The sequence below is a fragment of the Rattus norvegicus genome, chromosome 16 (assembly GCF_021556685.1).
Source record: "Rattus norvegicus strain SHRSP/BbbUtx chromosome 16, alternate assembly SHRSP_T2T, whole genome shotgun sequence".
Taxonomy (NCBI): domain Eukaryota; kingdom Metazoa; phylum Chordata; class Mammalia; order Rodentia; family Muridae; genus Rattus; species Rattus norvegicus.
The window spans coordinates 28,070,472-28,094,611 of record NC_141549.1 but is presented as its reverse complement, the minus strand read 5'-3'; the positions used below and the strand labels follow the sequence as shown (position 1 = coordinate 28,094,611).

General features: G+C 41.0%; 1 protein-coding gene across 20 annotated transcripts in view; it reads right to left on the bottom strand.

Annotated features, from left to right (window-relative positions):
- The window catches only part of Psd3 (pleckstrin and Sec7 domain containing 3), a 557,293-nt gene that overhangs the window by 33,202 nt on the left and 499,951 nt on the right, over positions 1-24,140 (bottom strand). For all 20 annotated transcript variants that reach the window (XR_015639410.1, XR_015639411.1, XR_015639413.1 and 17 more), the window contains 2 exon segments: positions 6,842-6,999; positions 5,869-6,013 (listed from right to left, as the gene is read on the bottom strand). Coding sequence is in view for 16 of the 20 variants with exons in the window: in XM_087588275.1 (XP_087444401.1) it covers positions 5,869-6,013; positions 6,842-6,999 (303 nt within the window). In the remaining 4 variants the exon portion in view is untranslated.

The following is a 24,140-nucleotide window of genomic DNA, read 5'->3' as shown; positions in this document are numbered from 1 at the left end:
CTAGCTCATCTCTTGTCACAAAGCCATGCTGTTTCTGAGCCCTTTATCAGCTGTACTTGTCACCAAATGGGGACCAGACCTCTCAGGAAAAAAACTCAACCAACATGTTAGTTACAAGCTGAACAATTAAGTGCTTTTCCTGAGAGCCATGACTTGGCTTCTCTCTTCATGCACACTCAGCAATGCTGTTAGCCTCCCCCTGCCTATCACAATGAACATTTTACATGTATCACAATGCATATTTTTTTCTTTTGGGGAGAAATTGTGCTAAGAAGAAATGATTTTATGAAACCTATGTGCAGATGAAATTCTTCCCTAGAGTGACAGAGGTTCTCACTTGGCTTCAACTTCATTGACCCAAAGCAGTCATTCAGTTAAACACAGAGTAATTACAGCCTGAATACCTTTAGTGCTTACACCAGAAACTAACACCATTTATATCAACTTGGTAATACACTACCTGAAAAGATATGCCTCTTAGCTCTCTCATAACAGTGAAAATACTGATTTTTCTTTTCTTTCTTTCCTTCCTTTTCTTTCTTCCTCTTTCCTTTCTTTCTTCCTTTTCTCATTCCCTTTCTCCCTCTCTTCCTCCCTCCTGTCTGTCTTTCTTTTTGAGACAAGATCTCACTGAGTAGAATAGACTGTCTTTGAAATTCACTCATTACCCTCCTGCCTCTACCTCATGATTGGGATTACAGATGCGTAATACATATCCAGCAGCTTTAAACAGGCTTGAAACAAAAGATATTTTAATTCTTTGGCATCATACAATTGTGTGGCTGTTTAGCATTCTGCTTTTCCATGAAAATTGGTTCAAAATCTTGAGCAATTTTACATGTGCAGTATAAAATAAATAAATGATAGATGAAAAGGGATTAAAATAACCAGTAAATATATTTTACAGAATAGAAACAATTTTATATTACATAATTTATACAGATTAATGGAGATGAATTTTTAAAGTTACCAGAAAATTATTAATTACAAATAATAAATTGAGACTGTGTAATATTTTAAGTAAAAAGTTACCCAGAAGCATGAGTCATATACAGTATCTTAGGGTACTTTAAAAATGGTGACATCTCTAGAGCCTAAAGAAAAAAACTTGCAAATGTAGGGTTTTCAAATAGAAAATAAATAACAAAAAGAAAAATAAAGTGAAGGATGAAAGTAGGACCATATTCATTGGAAATACCAAGTACAACCAAATACCCAAAGTCACTCTGGCAGGGAATGAAGGCACAGGAAGAGACATGGTGAAGTTTATGGGAAACCCATCATCTCTTCACAGACAATGGCAAAAGCCATGGGAAACACTTTAGGGAGAATTGTTTACAATTTTCATTCATCTGTTATGCTCTGTAAAGGAGCATACAGACCATGCATGTCCCAGATGGATGTATTTCTAAAATGGGTATGCCAAAGCTCTAAACCCGTGCAACCATACATGAAGCTGGAGTCTCATCCAGGCTAATGAGGTCATAAGGCCTGGTGACCCCTCTGCATGCATGCTACACACCAAGGAAAGGCTAGAAACCCAGCAACAATAAAGGACAGCAAGGATAGGAAACCCTTAGGGAGATGTTCCAGTCTGTGACCCTGCTGGCATCCTGACCTGTTTCTCCAGGATTCAGAACTGTGAGGGTGTGTGTGTGTGTGTGTGTGTGTGTGTGTGTGTGTGTACATATATACATGCATACATACATACATACATACATACATACATACATACACCAACAGGTACTGAAAACTACAAAGGCAATTACTAGATGATCAAGCCATCCCTATTCCAGGTATACACTTGGAGGAATGAAATAATGTCAAAGAGATGTATGCACTATCATGGTCACTGTGGCATGACTCACAGTGTTTAAGATATGGACATAAACTATGTGCCCAACGACAGAGACCATTAAATTCTAGTCACATACTACAAGTGCTCACTTACATGTGAAATCCATAAAACGTTACACTGCAGGATACTAGAGGATAGACTAGTAGCTATATAACTTGGGGACTGTGGGGACTTGGGAGATGTTAGTCAAAGATCAAAAATGTCAGGAAGAAGAATAAATTCAAGAATTCTCTGGTGACTCAAGCCAACTATAGTTGATAGCGTGATACATATTTCAACATTGCTAAAAATATGTCAAATGCTCTCACCAAAAAAGTGGCACATATGTCAATTATCTTGATTAATCACTGCACAATGTATGCACAATAAAAACACAGTGTAACTACAAATAGCGATAATTTTTATTTGTCAATTACAGTTTAAGATGAGATTTTCACTTTCTCTCACCCAAGACTATTTTTATTTTGAAGGGTATTTCATATTTTGCTTTTTATATTTAATTAACCAAAATACTGCCTTGCTGGCTTTGAAATAGTCCTCCCGACTCAGTTTCCCATATAGCTGAATTATAGATGTGTCCGGTACACCTGGATTTATTTTACCTTTGGGAATAGTGTTAACAGTACACATCAGTGAGGCTCCGTGTGATGTTTTAATACATGATACAGTACAAGATGACATGACAGACTGTTTAAGTGTGCGCACGATGAGTGTATAGTTCTGACCATGAGGAAGAATGACTCCTCTTTTGGCATACCACACACATTCCCAGTGTCTTCTCAGTGGGCCCACTCGGAGCTCAGGATTAAATGAGGAAGCACTCAGCAGTAGAGTGCTTGCCCAGCATGCTAAAGGTTCTGGGTTTAATACCCACCGAGAAGTGGTGGATATTTCAATGAGAAAAGTGAGCACAGGACTCTTGTTTCTTCCCAGTGTTCACAAGTGGCTTGCCCTCAGTTAATGTATACTGATCAGTATCTAACAATTGACCATTCCAAACTTTTACAAGAAAATGAATGGAGTTCGAAGACAACAGGACCAGATACAAGAAACAGTCACTGTCTGTATGTGATATGAGTGTTCCTACGTGGGGAAAGGCCTAAGGAAGGCAGAGAGCCACAGAGTCATGTGTCTACATGTCTCCTGTCTTCCTGGCCAGTCCCCTGTATACTTGAGACACGCATCCTTCCTGGCTCAGTCTGAACGTTAATCATCACTTAGGTCTGCAAACTGGGCCTGTGCTACAAGTCTCAGATCATGCTGTGTGCTTTCGAGCTTGAAAATGACTGCTTTGGTGGGTATAAAATGTCCTCAAGAGACTATCCGGTGTGTGTGCGCGCGGGAGGGAAGGCGTGATATTCTGTTTGGACAGCTACACCAGAAGGAGGGGGAAATCTTTAAATGTTTGAAGTAGTCTCTCCACCCCCAAGAGAAGAGAAATGTACTCTGGCAGCACTGTGAAGAAAACAACAGAGAAGGTGACTCCTACACAGCAGAGCTGTTCAGGAAGAGCTGTGCCACACTGGCAGCCATCGGTCCTAATAACTTAGGCTAATACGTTTTGGAGGCAAGACAAGAACAAGTTCAAGAAAAGCTCCCCAGTGATAGGATAATGCACTCAAAGTACCAAACACTCTTACTTGGACCTCTGATTTTCCTAACACTGTTTATCTTCCCAGGAGAGTGCTCACCTTGTTGTTACATACTTTAAAAATTCAAATTACCCCAAAGCCTCTGGCATTCAGGAGGCATTCGTGGTCAGACTGTGGGTCTGTCAATCTGAAGCTCTCAGATGTACAGTCTCTGGAAAAAGCAGTGGTTCTTAATGGGAGAGGATGAAGCTTGATCTCTGAGAGGGTCTGGCAATGTCTCCCTAAACATACTTACTATACATGAAAATTAAATGCCACTCTTCCCTAATGCTTGAGCGTTTCTATCCCTAATACCTTTTAAGTATATGACGATTTGTATGGCAAAGGTAATGCTTATAGAGTGAATATCTACCACAAGTTTAAAACCCCACACCATATGATCCTTCCTGAAGCCATGCCTCTTCTCTTACTAATGTTTTTACAACTACGATCATATTTGTGCCCATTCCTTTCCTGTCCATCCCTATCACCGTGCATTCCCTCATCAAAGAAGACTGGTTCAGATTCACCTCCCATCGCTCCAGCCAACATGCTCTTACCAAGTTTACCAATGACTTCTTTGCCACCTAGTAGGGGTCATTTGCCTTGCTTTTTCTGTCTTCCCTTCTTTTCTTAATGCAGACACTCTGTATTTGGTTATTCTCACCTAAATATAGAAACTGGCTCTGGAGTTCCTTAGTCTGTTTCTGAGCCCTGGATCCACAATATTTAGAACCAGAAGGAAGGCAAGGCCATAGGAAAGGATTTTGTCGAGAACCAGAGTGGCGAAGACTAGATAAGTGAAGCAGGGTTCCACAAGTCAGTTCAGGAATCAGTCAGCCCCCAGCCATTTGAATCTAGGTGACAACTCTTCTCATCTTTCCCAGCCATTAGAGCTGCCCTGTTCTATGAATGGAAATTTCAGCTTCCACTCACAGCTAGCATTCCCTTCTGGATTACTGGCGCTCCTTGAAGGGCCTTTGTGCTGCTAGTGCAATCTTCCTTAAATCTCTCATCACGCAGCAACAACGATAACTTCTCCAGTACCAATGGGATCACATTCTTACCCTGCTGAGGCTACTGTCTCAAGGATACTGGGAAGCTACCGAAACATTCAAAAATCTTACACATAGCAGACATGCAACGGTTTAGTGTCCCCCTCCAAAGTGTACACGGAAGTTTGATTTCTACTGGGGCAATACTGGGTTCAGGCTGTCAAGAGGTGGCAAGGTGAGTGTGTTTCACACTCGCGTGTTACTGACTGCTGTTCTGAGTACAGGCGTGGGCTGCTAAGCATCAGCTTGACGCCCTCCACTCTCTCCTGCTCAGCCCCCTGTTCTCTTCACCATGCAGTCTCTACACGATTACCGCAGAACAGGAGAACCCTGATCGCTGCTTACCGACTCTGTGGTACTCTGCTATAGCAGCACAGGTTAGGACAACGCTGTTTCGTAACATGGCCCTGCTTTCCTTAGAGGTACATTCCTGATGGTCACAAGGCCTCTTTAGCCATGAAAACAAGCACATAGCTCTGGCATCTGGCTTTTTTCCCTCTAACCCCTTATATCACACATCAGACAACAGCTTGGCTTCCATTAAGCTTCCTATCAGATCTTGGGCTTCCCCTTTTGCTCAACTATCATGTCCTCTGTGCCATACAAGGTTCTGGCCCATCCTAGATGACATTAATTCTATATTAAGAAACAAGAATTTCATAAGGACATGGAAGTAACTTCCAAAATCCCTTACTAGTCAATGGCAGAGGGGCTATTTCAGACATGTTTAGTGCTGGCAGGGCCTCAGACCATAGCTTCGAGGAGAAAGTATCATAATCTTTGGGAAGACTAATCTGACAATGTTAGGGTAGGATAATCTTTTGATTAATCAGACAACAGCAGAGAAGTAGATAGAAATGAATATGATAAAGAGCTTGGTCTCTTGACCTGGATGAGTTTAGTGGAACCGAATCTCACCACTTCTACCCAAGAGGGCGAAGTATTAAACTGGAATTACCCCACTCTCGCTATACAGTGAGAAGGAAATCATGGGAATACCTTTATATTCCTCAGTAAAGCACTCAGGAAAAGGAAAGTAATGAATAAAGGTGAAAAGCTCATCACCAAGCCAGGATATTGCCCCAACCCTAAGTCATGTAACATAAAATTAGGATTAAAAAGTAAAAATGTAGGCACAGGTATGAAGTGTTGAAATTGGGGCACAACCCCTTTGTACCTGCCTAATCATGCAATTCTGCAAAGTTTACCTTATAAGACACACCAAAATATGCACAATCTTTCAACATTAAAAATTAGTTAATATTGGTATCACCACAGGGCTTGCTTTAGCAAGCACAGAGCATGATCACACTGGCTTGCTTACCTGGGATAATTTTGTTGTGGTGGCTGGCAGAAGTGGGCGGCTGAACTTCTTCTGAGAGCCAATGGCTGCAGGGAAAGGTGGTGCAGAAAATACAGCTGCCACACAGTTGATTTTGTTTATCCATCCCTGCATTTCCTCTGGACTCCTACGAGAGGAAGAGATATGTACGCTAGGATAGTGCTCTGTCCATGTAGAAAACACTTAGCCTTTTGCCTTCTACTGATTTAAAATGGCACGTTAAAATAATTTATTCTTAGTGAGAAACTTCACTGGTTCACTGGAGGTTACCATTCTCAACAGCGATCAGTAGTCACTGTGGGAATGAAAGGCCACAGGGAATCACTACCGAATAAACTGTGGCTTTCTCTGAAGGACATAGGCAAAACGGTATGTATACTTTGCAAATATCCATTTTTCTTAGAAGGTAGTCTAGGCCAAAACTAAATATTAATTATATTAATATTATCACTATTATATTAATATTATCAATAGTTATTAATTATATTATTAATAATATTAAAGTTAACTTTCCTCTTTTAGTCACAAATTATATTTTAAAATTAAACTCAGGCATACACAGTAAAAAAGAAATATAAAAAGGCATGCCTGACCAGTGCGAGAAAGAACTGAATTGTTTCCTCACATATTAACTACACATTAACAATGCAACCCAGTAATCCTAGTCTTAGGTAGGTGCACAAGACACACAAGATACCGATCACAAAGACTTATATATTTGTGGCATCACTCTTTAAAAATATCATTATTGTATATATGATGTGTGTGTGAGAAAGAGAGGGAGAGAGAGAGAGAGAGAGAGAGAGAGAGAGAGAGAGAGAGAGAGAGAGATCATGAGTACAGAGATCAGAGTTGGATCCTCTATATGGAGAGAGGGAAGAATAAAGAGAAGGAGAAAGAGGTGTGTGTAGGGGAAGAAACGAAGACCAAATAAGAACAAAACCAACAAACTTACTGGGTTTGGAAAAGCAGGACCCTCCAGTCTGCAGTCTTGAGTTTAAACACATTCGGCTTCTTCTCATACTCGGTGGCCTTGGATGCTAGAGCATGGTGCACACTGACTGCATTCTTCAAGTCTTCATCGGACAGAGACTTCTCGGGCTTATACTCATCCTGCACACAAAGAAAGCAAGCACAAGCGCATGAGCACTGTGGAGATCTGAATGGGAAATGAATGGAAAACCTTTTAGAAAAATCCATGGAAATACTAGGAAAGTAAAACGGGGAGTTCCAACTCTTGATAACTTTGTAAATTTAACAGACGATCCCATTTTTGAACTATGTGCAACGAGGCAGCCCACCTTAAAAGGCATTATTTTAATAAGGCCAATATACATTAATTAAGGTAGACTGCTGAGGAAGGCTGTATAGACAGACATACACATCCTCCAAGCCAGCAACACAGCCAGGGCCAACAGGAAGTATGAGAGGGTTTCAGAAACAAATGGGCCCATGCAGAAGCTGGCAGTTGCCTTCAACAGAACTGTCCTTATGGTAGAAACAATGTGTCTGAGCCCTTTATCTGAACACACTCCATGTTCCCCAGGCTATCTTTTGAGGTGGTTAATACTATCAAAACCAAAAGGAACAATGAAATAAAGGAATTTCTCTAGCTTTTCTGATGAGGAAAAAGACCAACTTAAGATAAAGCTTGACCTGTTTTTCTAAACAGGTATAAAATACATAAGGAAGGTGTCATATACATACAATTTTACTTCTTGGCAATAACTACATAGTTCAGTTTTCAAAGATTCTTTTGTATCGATACCATCCAAATATAACAGCCAAACAAAAACTTTGCTAGTAGAATAATAATCAGAATTTAAAATAGGTTTTTCAATTATTTCTAGTAGTTGTTGGCATCACTGGAATAAATAAAGGATAAAACCAATATTAAAAAAAACTCCCCGACCTCTCTGATGCATGTGATACAAGCTGTGACAGTACACATTTCTGGACCTTAGGATCCATTTCTCATAGCAAAACCAAGATGTTTACTAAACTTATGTTTCTACTATAAACTACAACACCACACACACACACACACATATGCATACACACACATGCACACACACACTCACATGTACATATACACTCACATGCACACATACACACACATACACACACTTGCACACACACAATCACATGCACACATACACACACAAACGCACACACATACACATACACACACAAACGCACACACATACACATACACGCTCACATGCACACATACACACATGCACACACACACTCACATGCACACATAAACACACACTCACATGCACGCACACACTTGCACACACACTCACATGCACACATACACAAACACACACACATAGACAAGCAAACACACACACTCACATGCACACACATATTCACACGCACACACACATATTCACATGCACACACACACACACCTCTTATTACTGTGTCGTAGTGAGCATTTGAGAGGATATTAGCATTATCAACAACAACAACAACACACACACGCACACATGCACACACCTCTTATCACTGTCTCAGTGAGCATATGAGAGGATATTAGCACTGTCAACAACAACAACAACAACAACAACAACACACACACACGCACACGCCTCTTATCACTGTCTCACTGTGAACATAGGAAAGAGAGGATGTTACTCCTCTCATTACAGGCTTTTTTCCAAGCTTTTTAAAAACCAATTTTCTCTCACATTGCCCTGTTTTTCACCAATAGCAATCGAGATGCAAACAGTTCAACTATATTAATGTCTGGAACTTACTCAAAATGAATAAAAAAAGGCATGCTGAGTGTTGATTGTTAATGATCCCTATCTGCATTAAGCTGAGAGGCAAAGGTTTTTCCATTACTCATGAAGTAAATACCAGTAGCAACATAACGATTCCCCACATTTACAATAACATCTACAAGTTAAATGACACCTTCCAGAATGAGATCACAAAGGGTCCTGGTTTATTAAGGCTCGGGGGTTATGATTTGTTGCTGACGAAGTCTTATGGCAAGGTAAGATGAACAAAAGCCAATGAAAAGAGAACATTTAATGTAAACCGACACAATTAAAAACACATTGTGGACCGAGTTCTATTAGTGCAGTCTAGTTATGTTGGGAGGGCCCTTCGCACTTTTGAAAAGTCTTTTGCAGTGACTCAGCATTGTAAAGTCTATGACTCTCTTCACATGACACATTGTTGAGTAGGAGTTTAAAGTAGAGGTAGCCGGAGTATAAAATCCCCTCTAGCCCCAGGACCACACTGAGCATACATATACATACTCTTGCAGGCATGGCCCTGCAGCCAGTGCACTCTGCTTCTAGATAGGAAGCTGAGGAAAAGGGAGGGAGAGAAATGATCAGCCCTGACCTTAGCCCAGAGAATTATACACGCCTCCATCCTTGAGCATGTCCTCCCAACAAACCAGGACCGGCCTGCTCAGGTGTTAGTCTAGAATGCGTGTGAACCTCTTTTGGTTCTGCGCTCTGTAACTCAGGCTTTACCCTCAACTCTCCCAAGTTTCTTCCTTTTTTATATGTATTTTTAAAAGATAATTGTTGATCTTATTTTTCAGCTCTCTCCTTTCTTGATCTTTTGTGGTGAGATCTATTACATGCTCTGCTCTGTTTATAACTCACTAAACAGACAGCCCAGCCTTAGTCTACAATAATCCTCCTGCCTCTGCCTCCCACTACAGAAATTAGAGCTGTGTCCTACCACAGCCTGCCCATTTTCTTCTTTAATTAAGGAATAATTAAGGCTGTACATTTTGTTTGAGTATGAGTTACACACTATAACACAGTTTAGAAATAAATCATATCTCTCTCTCATTAACCTCTGGTAGTCTATAGTTTTATTTTTGTATATGTTCTTTGACCTTAGTGGTAGATGTGCCTAAAGCTTTAATTGTGTGTCATTATATATTTTTATTTGTTGGCTTATGATCAGAGAATGTGGTCTATAGTGTCTATTTTCCATTCAGTTATTAAAGGTATCTATGTAGCATAGAGCGTGTTGATTTTGTTTATGCTCCTTGAAAAGGTACATTATTATTAGATAAGTGAGCCTTTCTAATCAAACATAGTGACTAGTCTCCTCCTGTCCTTACATGTTTTCCCACTGTCCATCCCCTTCAGAGAACACACTGACGTCTCCCACTTACTGCAGAGGAAATGTTGAGTTCTCCTTTTATGCTTAATAACTTCCATTTTTACAAGTTAGTCTCTATACAGCTTAGTGCATTAGGGTTTAAGTATTATCGATTTTAAGACTATGTACTATCTACTATTTTTGAGTATTTTTCTACCAACTTTTGTAGTTACTCATGTAAGGTGGAAATTCCAAAGATATCTTCCACACATATTTACAAGACTTTTAAATCATTTTATCTCAGCCTTCTTATTCTCACATGGCTGGAATACTTTAGTACACCTTATTTTGAAATCTTACTAAAATATATTTATTATGAATTTTCTGTTTCAAGGAACTGTATTTTGCCTTCCATGTTACTGCTTGCTCTCTTTGTTCTTTTGGATTTGTTCCATGGCTTACTGCTCACTTGCTTTATTTCTTTGTTTCATCTTGATAAACCTATTCTTATCCATTTGATCTCTCAAGCATTTTCTTCATGTGGATCACATACTCTCATTCTACTCAAGTACCTTTCAGGGTATTTGTGACAGGTATAGAACTGGATATAGAATTCTCAGTTGCAGTCCTTCTGCTCATACTCATTACAGTCTGCACATGATAGTCTTTCTTCATTTACTTTCCATATAATAGAGTCCAACAGCATTCTGATTCTGTGTGCTGTGAGCGTATGTGCATGTGGATGAATATGCTAGGCACAGATGTGGAGGCCGGAAGTCAATGTTGGTGTCTTTCTCAATCACCCTCTACCTCACCTTCTGAAGGTAGAGTGTCTCACTGAATTTGAGGTTCACTAGTTCATCTGGGCTGGCTAGCTAGTAAGACCTCAGGGTTCTTCTGTCCACCATTCCTTAAGCCAATGCACTGAGGTTACAGGTACATGGTGCCATGACTGGCTTTTTTGTTGTTGCTGCTGCTGTTACTGCTCTCTCTCTCTCTCTCTCTCTCTCTCTCTCTCTCTCTCTCTCTCTCTCTGTGTGTGTGTGTGTGTGTGTGTGTGTGTGTGTGTGTGTGTGTGTTGGGGATCTGAACGTAGGTCTCTACTTGTATAGCAAGCACTTAGTACACTGAGCCATCTCCCTATTTTAAGTTCCTTTTCCTCTTACATTTTCTAGTAGAAATCTCATAGACATTTGTCTTTATTCGTGGCATTCGGTCATTTTTGCTTGGCTGTACTTTAATTTCTCATCTACCTAGTCTAAAAAGTATGAAATCTCGCCGATTCTCTTTCTGTGGTCACTAAAATGGCTGGCTAACTATCACTGCAGGTAAACAACATAACTGCACACAATGGTAATGGTTGTTCCAGAGACTTAAGGTCTCCAACTTAGATGTACCCAATACTAACTGACAATTGTCACACACTGCCATGGTAATCTCTTCGTTCTCTCCTGCCAAGTGAACACAACAGTCTTAACAAACTGTGGTTCGGAATATGAATATCTGGAATTAGAGCTTGTATGTTCAAATACCTGCTTCTGATAATGTCTTTGTGATCTTTGATAAGTTAAACTTATTAATCTTAGTTTTTTCTCTTATAAATTAGTGAAAATATCTCTATTAATGGAGATGATAGCTTTAGTTTGTTTTTTTAATGATCATCCTGACACTGGCCCATTCCCTTTCGTATTCTTTAAGTACCCCTCGAGGTGGTCATACCTAGTCTTACAGTTTTACCTCTCACCTATATTATAGTATCTAACAAACTGCTTGAATTAATAACAAGCAAGGCCAGTTGTTTGCTATTAGCACTCAATGACTTTAGCACTTGAAAGCATTTGGTGCAGATTCCCTCTGGTAATGTTTTCATTTAGAAGTAAGTGGAAAGCACAGTATTCTCAGACGGCTGTAAACCGCAGTGAGTATAAACTGCACCATTTCCTATGGCTCCTGCAAGCACAGGCTGACGGCACCTGCCATCTTCGTTCTCATCCAATGCTTTGTTTTAATATTAGTTCGTTCCCAGTCTACTGCACATGTTTAGTTCCCAGAGTCCCATGCTCATCTCATCGCAAAGTTGGAAACTTACTCTAACTCCAGCATGTAGATGTTGAGCCTTTTGGTAGTGACTGAATTAGGAGAGCAGGGAGGAGTCCTCTGACTTCTAAGGAGAGGGAGAGAATCATAGAAACATACCTGTCCCTGCCATGGTATTAGTGTAGTTTAGAGAGCCCTGGTCAGAGCCCAAGTTTCTAGAACTATGAGCCAAAACTAAGCTCATTCCTTTGCAAATGAGCTCACATTAAACCATTATTATAATTCTCAGAAGCTGACTCATCAGCCTTTAGACAACATTATTTATCCCGAGGCAGATGGAGGCATGCTAAGGCACATTCCAGTTCATACTGGGAAGAATGTTCGACACAGGGCAGAAATGGAAGCTGGGCTCTGTTTATTGGGATTAAACTGACATTAGGGGCTTTAAGTCTATCAGTGTGTACAGCTAATAGTAAAACAGTGTTATCATCATCTTAAATGCAAGGCAGTAACAATAAGATACATTTGGGTAACCCAACCTTACTCAAAAGAAGGAGAGGAGGAGGAGGAAGAAGAGGGAGAGGAGGAGGAGGAGGAGGAAGAGGAGGAAGAGGAGGAAGGAGGAGGAGGAAGGAGGAGGAGGAGGGAGGAGGATGGGGAGCAGCAGCAGCAGCACCACCACCACCTTCACCCGCAATGATAGCAGTGCTGGGAAGTATGGTGGTACTCAGGTTGGCCATAAGAGTGAGAAGTAACTTCAATCCATCCTGATAGCTTCCGCGTTTACTGCTTAAGCTACAGGACAGGATTTAAATGATAGGGTAGGGAAGGAAGGAATAAGGCACAAATTATTGTAATCAAACCAATTCAAACCCATGACTGTTTGCTGTGGAAACTAGATGTAAAACAGAGAGGATGATAAATCCAATCAAGACATTTTCTATAAGGGAAGAAAAGGCTCCATGACATGCAATTACAACCCATTTTCTCCAACAAACGAAGGTGAAAACGATGCCTGAAAACCCGCCACTCTCCCCGTGTTCCCTACAATCTGCATTGCTCTGTAGCATGACTCATGAGAGCACTCTGCCATCCTAACAAGCAGTCACCCTGTGATTTCACAAGGCTCTTACTTACATCCATCTAGGGCATGCATTTCAGAGTTCTTTCCCTTATAATGTTTGTTAATTAAAGCTTCTGTGAATTCACACCACAATACCCGTAGGTCCACAAAATACTGCATCAGGTTTGAAAATTTTCTGTTCTCAGGTACTATAAAGTTCAACCTAGACAGGGGCAAAACCCATCAACAGCAGTGGAAAGCACGCTCAGATTCTCTTTCTGTCAAAGCATTATCTACTTAACACCTTATTAAATAGCTACAATTGATATATGTAATTTAAAAAGCCTAGCAAGTGGAAATACTCTTGATGACCACTGAAAACAATGAAAAAAGACTGTGAACATTCCCCAGCTTATTGTTATGAGGCTATAACAGGAATATTAGTAGCTAAGGCGGGTATGATTACAATGACTGAAGTGTTAACTGCTATCACTCACTCAGACCACTTAGCACATAGCCATCCCTGCCAGCTTTATGTCACAGTTAGAGAGAAAGGCTTGGTTTCAAAAACTACAAGAATACTAATGCACTATAGGTCCTAAGTTGTCCCATAATGCTTGGTTCTTGCACGGTACTAATATTTCCTATAATATGATAGTTATCTTTTGAAAACTCTAGTACTTTCAGTTATTTTTCTAATACCGTCCAGTTTCATCTTTTTATTTTTTTAACACAGCACTGAGAAGTTATGGCTATCTACAAACCTGGGCAGGAGATACAATAGCAAGTCAAACGAAAATATGGTTTATTAGACTAAACTAAGCATATATGTGAAAGTCACAAATTTAAAGCTGAAAGGAGGCTTGAGTCTCATTTAACCTAATTTTTTCATACATGACAATGTTACAGTAGAAAATGCCCTATGTTTCTGTAGAAAGGAGACTCCAGGGAACAGCCAAGGAAAGCAAGATGAGGCAGTTTCCTGTGTGTTCGTTTACTTGGTTGCAGACAGTGTCTGTCTTCTCCAGGACAATACTGTGGTGATCCTGGTCTCAGGAAGATTTTGTCTTTGTTGCCACTGACAACCCCTCAGTCCACCGCCAGGAGTCCTAACCCTCATAGTGGGACTTGAACTGCTCTCTTCCAGTAAGGCCTTGGGCTTCAGTGAGACACAAGAAATTTTCTAGGATGAATTTGACAAGTGAGCCGGATTTAATGAGTATGAAGTTACTTGGAAAGAGAGTGAGAACAACTGCCCTTGGGAAAAGATTATGGGTTCATTGACCAACATCTAAAAAATAAAACGAAAATAAAAACAAAGACATCTTAAAAATTCTTTAAGGGGAACTAAAATTTCTCATTATCTACTTTCTAATAAGTACAGTGTCAGGATGGTACAGGAGTCAATACCAGACTTAACTAACAAGCTGCTAAAGGCATGCTTGGGGCACAGAGGGTGTGGAGAGGGAGAGAGAAAGGCAGGGGAGAGGAGAAGGGAGGGTGAGGGGAACGGAAAGAAGAGAGGGAGAGAGGTGGGGATGAAGAAGGGAGGGGAAGAGGGAAAAGGCAGGAGGGGGGAGAAATGAGGGAGGGGGAGTCAGAGACTGAGACCTCTAGAGGCAGCAAGCACACTGCAGTACTCAGGTGCTGTCAAGCCTGACAATTTACATTCAATCCCTTTGACTGACACACATAACAGGAAATAACAGAACTGGACTCCTGCCTCTGACCAGCACATAAGCACCATAGTGTGAGCACATGCACACAGGTCCAAAATCAATTAAAGTATGTGTGTGTTTTCAAGGCACACTCATTACTACACTGTTGTCAGGACTGACCATCACTCACACCGAGTTCAGGTCCTGGGAGGGCAAGTCAATAGGAAACTCAGGTATTTCCCTCTGTATCTTTCCCATGATTGGAAAAGGCGTAGTAATGTCTACCGAATGTTAGGATGGGATAGAGGAAATAAGCTGAGAGAAGAACAAGGAGACAAAGGAAGGAAAGGAAGGAGGGATGGAGGTGTGTGTGTGAAGAGAAAGGGGAAGAGGGGAAAGTAGCACAGATGGGAACAAGGAGCCCGGGTGGTTTGGACCCACTATCTATTTAGGCAGGGGGCATAGCCACTACATGAAACAAACAAGATTTCTGTTAGCTGGGTATCAAACAGCAGCTGGATTTTTAGAAGAATCTTCTAGATCACAGCCTAAATGTTTAAACTCCAAGGACCAGGCATGCTTCCAGCTGTAGTATCTTACTAAGAATTTATAGTTTAAAAAACAGTGATTATATTCTATTACTCACGAAGAGGACACATTTATCTACTGGACTGGGTCATTAATCTAAATTAGGATGCACGAACCTTGGGTGAGATCACAGCTCTCCTTTGGGAATGAATACTAGGCTTCAAAACCCGTTTCCCTGCTTCCTTTAAAAGTATCAACCATTGTACACTGAAAATGATTCAGTGTGGGTATGTAACCTTTGCAAAGCATGAAAGGTCACAAAGTCAGCACTTTCATAAAAGGAAATAAAATATCTTGAGTGTACAGGATTAGTAAAAGAGCCAGAGGAGGTCTAGCCAGGATCAGCCTGCCTTAGGCACTATGGAATTTATTAGTACATGAGCTCTGGGAATCATCTTTGTCTTCTTCCTGCCTAGCCAGGATCATTCCTGATTCTAACTATACTTTATAATAGAAGAGAAAGTGGGGAAGAGCCTTACAAAGCTTCTGTAAGGCAAAGGACACTGTCAATAGGAAAAAATGGCAACCAACAGATTGGGAAAGGGTCTTTCCCAATCCTACATCTAACAGAGGGCTAATATCCAAAATATCCAAAGAACTTAAGAAGTTAGACTCCAAAGAATCAAAAACCCTATTAAAAATGGGGTACAGAGTTAAACAAGGAATTCTTAACTGAGGAATACTGAATGGCTGAGAAGCACCAAAGAAATGTTCAATATCCTTAGTCATCAGGGAAATGCAAATCCAAACAACCCTGAGATTCTACCTCACACCAGTCAGAATGGCTAAGATAAAAAATTCAGGTGACAACAGATGCTGGCAAGGATGTGGAGAAAGTGGAACATTCCTCCATTGTTGGTGGGATTGCAAGCTGGTACAACCACTCTAGAAATCAGTCTGGCAGTTCCTCAGAAAATTAGACATAGTACTACCTGAGGACTCAGCTATACCACTCCTAGGCATATGCCCAAAAGATGCTCCAACATACAACGAAGACACGTGCTCCACTATGTTCATAGCAGCCTTATTTATAATAGCCAGAAGCTGGGAAGATCCCAGATGCCCTTCAACAGAGGAATGGGTACAGAAAATGTGGTACACCCACACAATGGAGTACTGCTCAGCTATTAAAGAAATGACTTCCCACAAAAGGGGTTAACATACTGTATGCACTCACTGATAAGTGTATATTAGTTTAAAAGTTTGGAATACTCAAGATACAATTCACAGACCACATGAAGCTCAAGAAAAAGGAAAATCAAAGTGTGGATGCTTTAGTCCTTCTTAGAAGGGGGAACAAAATACTCACAGGAGGAAATACAGGGACAAAGACTAGAGCAGAGACTGAAGGAAAGGCCATCCAGAGATGGCCCCACCTGGGGATTCATCCCGTATGCAGCCACCAAACCCAGCCACTATTGCTGATGCCAAGAAGTGATTGCTGACGGGAGCATGATATGGATGTCTCCTGAGAGTCTCTGTCAGAGCCTTAGTGATACAGAAGGGGATGATCACAGCCAACCATCAGACTGAGCATGGGGACCCTGATGGAGGAGTTAGAGAAAGGACTGAAGGAGCTGAAGGGGTTTGCAACCCCATAGGAAGAACAACAATATCAACCAACCAGAGCCCCCAGGGGTCCTGGGGACTAAACCACACATGGAGAGACCCATGGCTCCAGCCACATATGTAGCAGAGGATGGCATTGTCTGGCATCAACAGGAGGAGAAGTCCTTGGTCCTGTGAACACTTGTTTCCCCAGTGTAGGAGAATGCCAGAGTATGGAGGTCGGAGTGAGTGGGTGGAAGGGGGAGCATCCTCTTAGAAACAGTGGGGGTGGGGAGGTGGGAGAGGGAGGATCCTGGAAAGGGGTTAACATTTGAAATGTAAAGCCATAAAATATCCAATAAAAAACCCCACAAACTGAACTAAACCAACTCAAACTAGAATGAGACAAACCGTCCCCTTTCTAATGGACTTTTATAAAACCCTTGACACAGCTCAACACAAGTCTTTGAGTCAGAAAAGAAGTGAAAAGATTGGCATGGAGCTTAGGACTCCCAGTGTGACGATATTTCCACCTTGGTTCTCAGACTCCAAAATGGTTAAGTGTGTAAATATTGCTACAGCCCCAATTCTGGTGTTGTATCTCAGAGGTTCAACCCTGAAAGACTCCAAATATTGTACTATCTTACCTATCCAAACATATCCCTTTTACCTGTGTTATTTTTCTAGATTCTAACCTATACTTATTTATTTATTTATTCATTCATTTATCTGTTTGTTTGTTTGTTTATGGTAGCGATGGAGATTGGCCCAGGTTAAATGCTATGCCAGTGAGATATAACCATAGTTCTCATCTTGTTTATCAGGTTACCTAGTGGGTTATTGATAGGATGCTAAGACTTCACTAGCCACCGGTTGCTTAAGATTGGTCTTTTCATCTCCACTGTCAGTCCCAGCTCTGTGAGGGGTCGACAGTATGTTCATCCCTTGCCTAGCCTCCAATGTGAAATTTTATCAATGAGTCTGACATCACTCCTTGGGTAGTCTATAGGTTAAATTTGGGATGACGGCAGAGAGAAGAGACCTAATAGTGCAGAGAAGACTGTGTATAGGGTAGAGAAACTCAACAAAACTTGTCAGGAGAAAATGACAGATGGAATTCATTTTCCTCTAAAGAACACTCAATGAGAAGACTCAGAGATTAACTAGAAATGAGACAGACATTGGGATCTGCTCCTTGCAAAAGTCGTAGGCAGGAGACACCAGAAGAGTGCACAGGAAGTTGTCGATATACTCCTTGCCTGTGTCTTCAACTCTCCTCTAACTGGCGTCTAGCACCTGTCGCTCCATCAAACCTTCTATAAATAAATTTCTGGTTTTTGAATGCATGTGAATGGTCTACTTCCTCCTTTATGAGAGGAGAATGTTCCCAACATCTCTGATGTCTGGAAAATCAGTTTCTCTTCGCTGTTTTTGTTCTTTGGCCACTTCATTCAAGCTCTGTAAGTATGTTTTGTAATGTTTCCCCTGGTAAATACAGTGTCTGTGTACCCTGGTTCTATCTTCTCAATCTATAAAATTTAAGTGACATCATCTCATTCCTATGCTTTGAATTATCAATAATTTGTCGCTGACTCTGTAGACTATATTTCTAGGCATTCTCCTTGGTTCCAGATCTGAATATGCATAATTCATACTAGATAGCCACTTCCAGTTCCACAGAACTTGAAATGCAATACCATAGTTCAAATTCATCCACTAGATCCTTCCCTGTTAACATGCCCTAGTTCAATCTAGTCTGCACACATCAGTGAATCTGCTTCTAGGTCAATTTTCACACTGCACAAAGGCTAATGCTTCTAAACTGTAGGAACTGTCAGTGTCCCCTTCACACAACGGCTCCACGTTCACTCAGACTCAACTCCTTCATCCAGCTTGTTAGGCCTTTCAACCTGTCCCAAACACTTTTTTTATTCCACTGATCTTGAAGCTACCCAAATGTGCTATGGTTTCACATCTACACATCCACACAAGCCTGTCCTCGTTGGATCCCTGTATGATTTTTATTTTTCCATTTGTCATTTTAACATAGGCTTAGTTATTGAAATCGCTTCCATGACCTTCCCTTCTTTACTTTGTGTTGGGTGGTACACACTTCTCCATGTTTCAAATGCCTACTTCGTTCTTCAGAGCCTTGATGGAATCCAATTATTCTTATTGTTCTTAAAGTTTTCGGACAGAGAACTGACCTCTCCAACACTGTGTTACAGTCTTATCTGTCATTTATAGTATTGAAAAAATCCAGCAGGGTCTTAATCCTCAAGATGAGACAACCTTATCATCTTACTTCCTAATTAACATTATGGTCTCCTGCACCCGATTGGTAGCTTGTTAGCTCAAGTTTGCATTAGTGAATACTTTACTTATATTTAAATGTAAATCTGAGAATATGAAAGGTTAGGTTTGACATTAAAAAAAGCTAACATTGGAGTGTTGGTGGCCTGTGTGCCATGGTGAATGTGTGTTGTCAGAGGACAAGTCTATGTACGTATATTTAATTGTATGATCAGTTGACACATTTATTTATTTATATTTATTAAAAATGCATTGGTATTTTACGTGCATGTATGTCTGCTTGAGGGTGTCAGTCCTTAGAACTACAGCTGTGAACTGCCTTGTGGGAACTAGTAACTGCTGGGCTATCTCTAGAGCCCACAGATGGCATGTTTTCTAAGTCAGTTCTCTTCTTCCACCTTTATGTAGGTCCATGGATCAAACTTAAGTTGCTATTCCAAGGGATATTTTCCTAGGAGGAGTTTAGAAGGGTGAAGGGGAACTCCCTAGGGATCCACTCTAGACTAACACATTTCTCATGTTAATGTTTAAGAACTGCTGTATCATGTGGCCATGCTAAGGAGACGGTGATACAGAGGGTGATACAAGCACACAGGACAGCTTACAAACTTGACAGGTGTGAGATATTAAATTAACTCTTGACATTCTCTTTGGTAAGCTTACTTGGCTGAGACAAAGGAAGGCTGGAAGCTGGGCAAATGAAGACAGAGAACTGGGAGTATTTTTCTCTATATTTTAACATAGAATAAAACTTAGTTTTTCTGATAATTTACAACTTTTGTTGGCTTGGTTTTTTTGGGAGAGGAAAGTTTTATTATTCAATCCTAATGAAACTCAAATTGTACTTTCTTACATGGATAGAAATCATTAGAGGCTAGTTCATAGTTGAAAATCTTGGTGAAAGGCTTGAGGCAATGGCAGAGCAGTGGCAACACTGCTGTTCCATGGGCACAGGGGCTCTGTGCTTGTGCATGGTGTCTCTGGGGCTACAGTCAATGACACATTAGTGGCTAGCTATCATGTCTCTTTAGGAGACCCATTTGATTCACAGAAGCCAGTAAGCAGAACCCTTGTTTTGCCTTGTCTCTGGCAACGCGCTCCAGTATACTGGCAGCCATCTTGGGCTAGGATGCAGTGATGGAATGATACCTGACCAGAGTGGGGCGACCTCTCAGAAGGGAAGACAAAGGTCACTAATGCAAGGAATCTGGACAGTGTAAGACAAGAGAATGGATGCAGACTAGTGACTTTCAGGTCAGATGCTAAATCCTAAGGCCTTAGTATCACACCTACCATACACCCATCCATACCAGTGAGCTGATTTGGTGCTGAAATGAATTAAACATTTCGTCCAAGGAAGTAGTGGCCTTTTCTCATGACTTCACCCAGAGGATTTCTTTGCCTTCTGATGGATAATAAACTTCTGATCATAATAAACTCATTGTATGTTGAAATTATAAGTCGCAGGCTCACTTAAATTCACTTAACCTCCATGAAACCCCACAGTTTAGCACTCAGTACACAGTACACTCCAGCACCAATTTATTCTTGATGACTGAAGTAAGGAAGAGAGAGCCTTACAAGTCACAGACCTGTAACGTAGTAGGTGAGTAGTTGACAGGATTGAGTCACTTTTTCAACTGTTCCTGAAGTACAGTGTGTGTGTGTGTGTGTGTGTGTGTGTGTGTGTGTGTGTGTGTGTAACTTTTAGGATATAATAATGTCATCCCAAGAGCAGGAGGGAGGAGCAATGTAGCTCTTCTTGCACCCAATCGAGGTCTTATGGGAAAGCTGGCTGGAAGGGAAGAAAGAGCCTCCTAAAATCATTTGAGTACCTGTGTGCTGGTGGGAGTGCAGGTCTCAACTTGAAACTCCTCTAGGAAGGAAGTGGCTTCTCGTGTGCATGAGACAGACTGAGACAGTGTGATGACGCCATCTCTTTAGGCTTCATGACGCACATGCTCTTTGAAACACAATTGTACGGACATGAGACATTGTTTGAAATTGTTGCTTTCTGGCTAAAATGCTCTGTGCTGTATTGTCAGCTACGTGCTTTTTCATCAGAGATTTATTCCTCCTCTGTCTGTCTGTCTGTCTGTCTGTCTGTCTGTCTGTCTATAGATATACAGCTATATATATTTTAAAAACAAGAGTGCCCCCCTTCAGTGAAAATATTTTCAATGTCTGTTATTTTGTTCTACTGTCTTGGTGAATTCCCAATTTAGCCCCCCTGCCCCATTTTCTTATCTTTATGTAGGCGGACATAGGGCAGTATATCTTAGTCACCTTCGAAAGCCTGGAATTGTTCATACTGTCTGACGCGTGGTTAGCTCTCAACACTTCTAAGAGGATATAAAACAAGAAAGTGTACACAACCCAAAATGACACTGTCACTACACAGTTTACCTCTGTCTAGTATCTGCTACTGTGTTCTGGTAGATTAGGCATCACGGAGGATTGAAGATTATCAGCGATGAACAGTCACTGCCTTCTGTAGAACACATTCCCAGTGCAGAGCCTCAACTCCAAGGCTGTCTACTGTACTGCAGCTCGTGTGGGCAGCTCAGTAACCTGAAGAGCCTCTGCAGCAGGATCAAGTGGACACATCCACAAACACTCGCTTCTGCCTAGACTCCCAGTGACTGGTGCTCCAATCTCTAGGCTGTACATGAGGTTATTGTGAGTGGGCACTGTTCATTACTATTCAGTTTTCAAGCATTCATATTTTAGACGTTTTTATTTTTGAAAGAATGTTCACAATAATAAAAAGAAAGCAGAACTTGATTATAAAAGATGGCTGGCTCCCCTTTCCTATATCTGTCTGTTCTCCTTCAAATCCAAGGCCTCTGTGTTCACTAATTGTTTTTACATGCACATATGCACATACATATGTATTCCTAAATATAACCCATTTGATCTGTATCATGCTACCCATATATATGTTTTCAGGGCTGAGTGTTTGGCACTGGAAAATCTATGTGTGTTCTATGGGAAAAATGATACAATTATAATCTCAGAAATAAAAAATATAAATTTCATTAAAACATGGTTGCCCCTTTGCTAATATTCTTATTCTCATTTTAAAAGATGCTATGCTTTGCAGCTATACCAGCATTCTTACTGATTTACAGATACCCTCATCCAATACTTATGAGCATATATACACAAACATACACATATGCACACATACACACATGTCCCCTCAAAAACAGACATGTGTAAAATGTACACACACACACACACACACACACACACACACACACACACACACAAGTTTGTTGCCAGTCTTCTCTCTTTATAGAAGGGACTTTTATACAACTTTCTCCAGATGCAATCTGCGGTACTCCACAAGTCAGGAGAAGCAATCGTTTCTGGAGCGCTAATGCAAACTAACGCTGAAGCAGCAGCAAGCACAAAGCTGCTTCGCCCATAATCCCCAGCTCTTCTCTTCTCTATCTAGATGACTTGAAGTGACACCAGTACAGTTCTAAGGGAGAAGGAGTGAAAAAGTTGTTGACTTGGAAACAGCATTTTTCTTTTTGCATCACTGTATAAAATACTGAGTGCAAGAGTACTCCCATGCCTAGATCTACCAGGAGATGGAGGGGGTGGACATCCTGTGGTTAGATATTCAAAGGAGGGCTTTAGTCAAAGATGGAGATGTTAGAGAAAACAAAAAAAGTGAGCCAGGAGATGGGATTTATTCAGGAGAAACAGCTGTGCTATGTGGAATTTAATTTCAAAACCTTGCTCTCTACAGAGACAAAACCATCTGAAAGGATCAGTATGGGCTCAGCCTGCACACATGCTAATTTGGGAAGGCCACAAAAAAGAACATATAAATCAAAAGCTGTAACAACTCCATAGGAGAATAAGGGACAATACCAGATACTTGGCCAAGTTAGAGCACGGTTAATCTGAGTATCAACCACCATCTCCATGTATCTGGTGAGAGACAAGGGGCTGCTAGATTCATAGAATAATGCCTTTAACCTTATAGATAGTATTACTGCTGTGAGTTAAAGGGCAGCAATGAATCAGACATTTTTTAAACATTCCTATCACCCTTGTAAAGAGTCCCTCTTGGCGCCCTGTAGGCAGGATGGAGCTGGCTTTGGATGCCTGGGGATTGCTTAGAACAAAAGAAAGAGGTGGGTGGTTTGCTGTGGCCAGCACTGCCTCAAACAGTCTGGGGAAATGCACTCGACTAAAGTTCCCTCTCCAGGGAGGGAAAAGAAAGCAGAACATGTGGCCAGGAGTCTAGATTTTTTCAAGGTCAACCTCGGAGACTCAACCTTTGCCTTGGATCACTCAAGACTTTAGCAGAATTGATAGCTTGGGGGCCTGGGGCTGCAGAAAACAAAGAAGAAAAGCAAAGTCTGGTGCACAGAACACCTTTGTGCAGGGGGATCTTAAGATTTCTGCCTTGGGAGAGACGGGGAGGCAGCGAATATGCTTCCAGTGCTCTGACCGCTTTTAGGACTGCCAAGAGGAAATGCTACCCGGTTGGTGAACTGGCATATATTGAATGTGAAATAACTGCTTAAAGTAAGGAAAAGCTGGGCAACCTGCAGTCCTGGAGCCGGATAACCTGGAGCAATGAAGATAGATATCAGAGGGTGGGAAGACAAAGGGTTTCTGTAGAAGAAACACGCAATCCTCCATAATTGAGAAATTGCATGCACAGGCACAAAGAAACAACATGTTCTAAAGGAATCTCTAAACAGGCCTTGAGAGGTGAGAGTTTTGAGCATGGAGCTCTTCCTAAGCTATCAGAGGTAGTTGTTTCTTCAGTCGAAAGATTTTAAAATGGAACGCAGACGAGACATAAAAAAATAAGGAATTTGGTTTAAGGAGGAAAAATACATTTCCGAAAATCAACTGTAAGGAAAGGAAGGTAATTAATTGCATAGGACAAAACAGCAAATAGTCATGATAAATAGGTTCAATAAGCTTAATGAAAT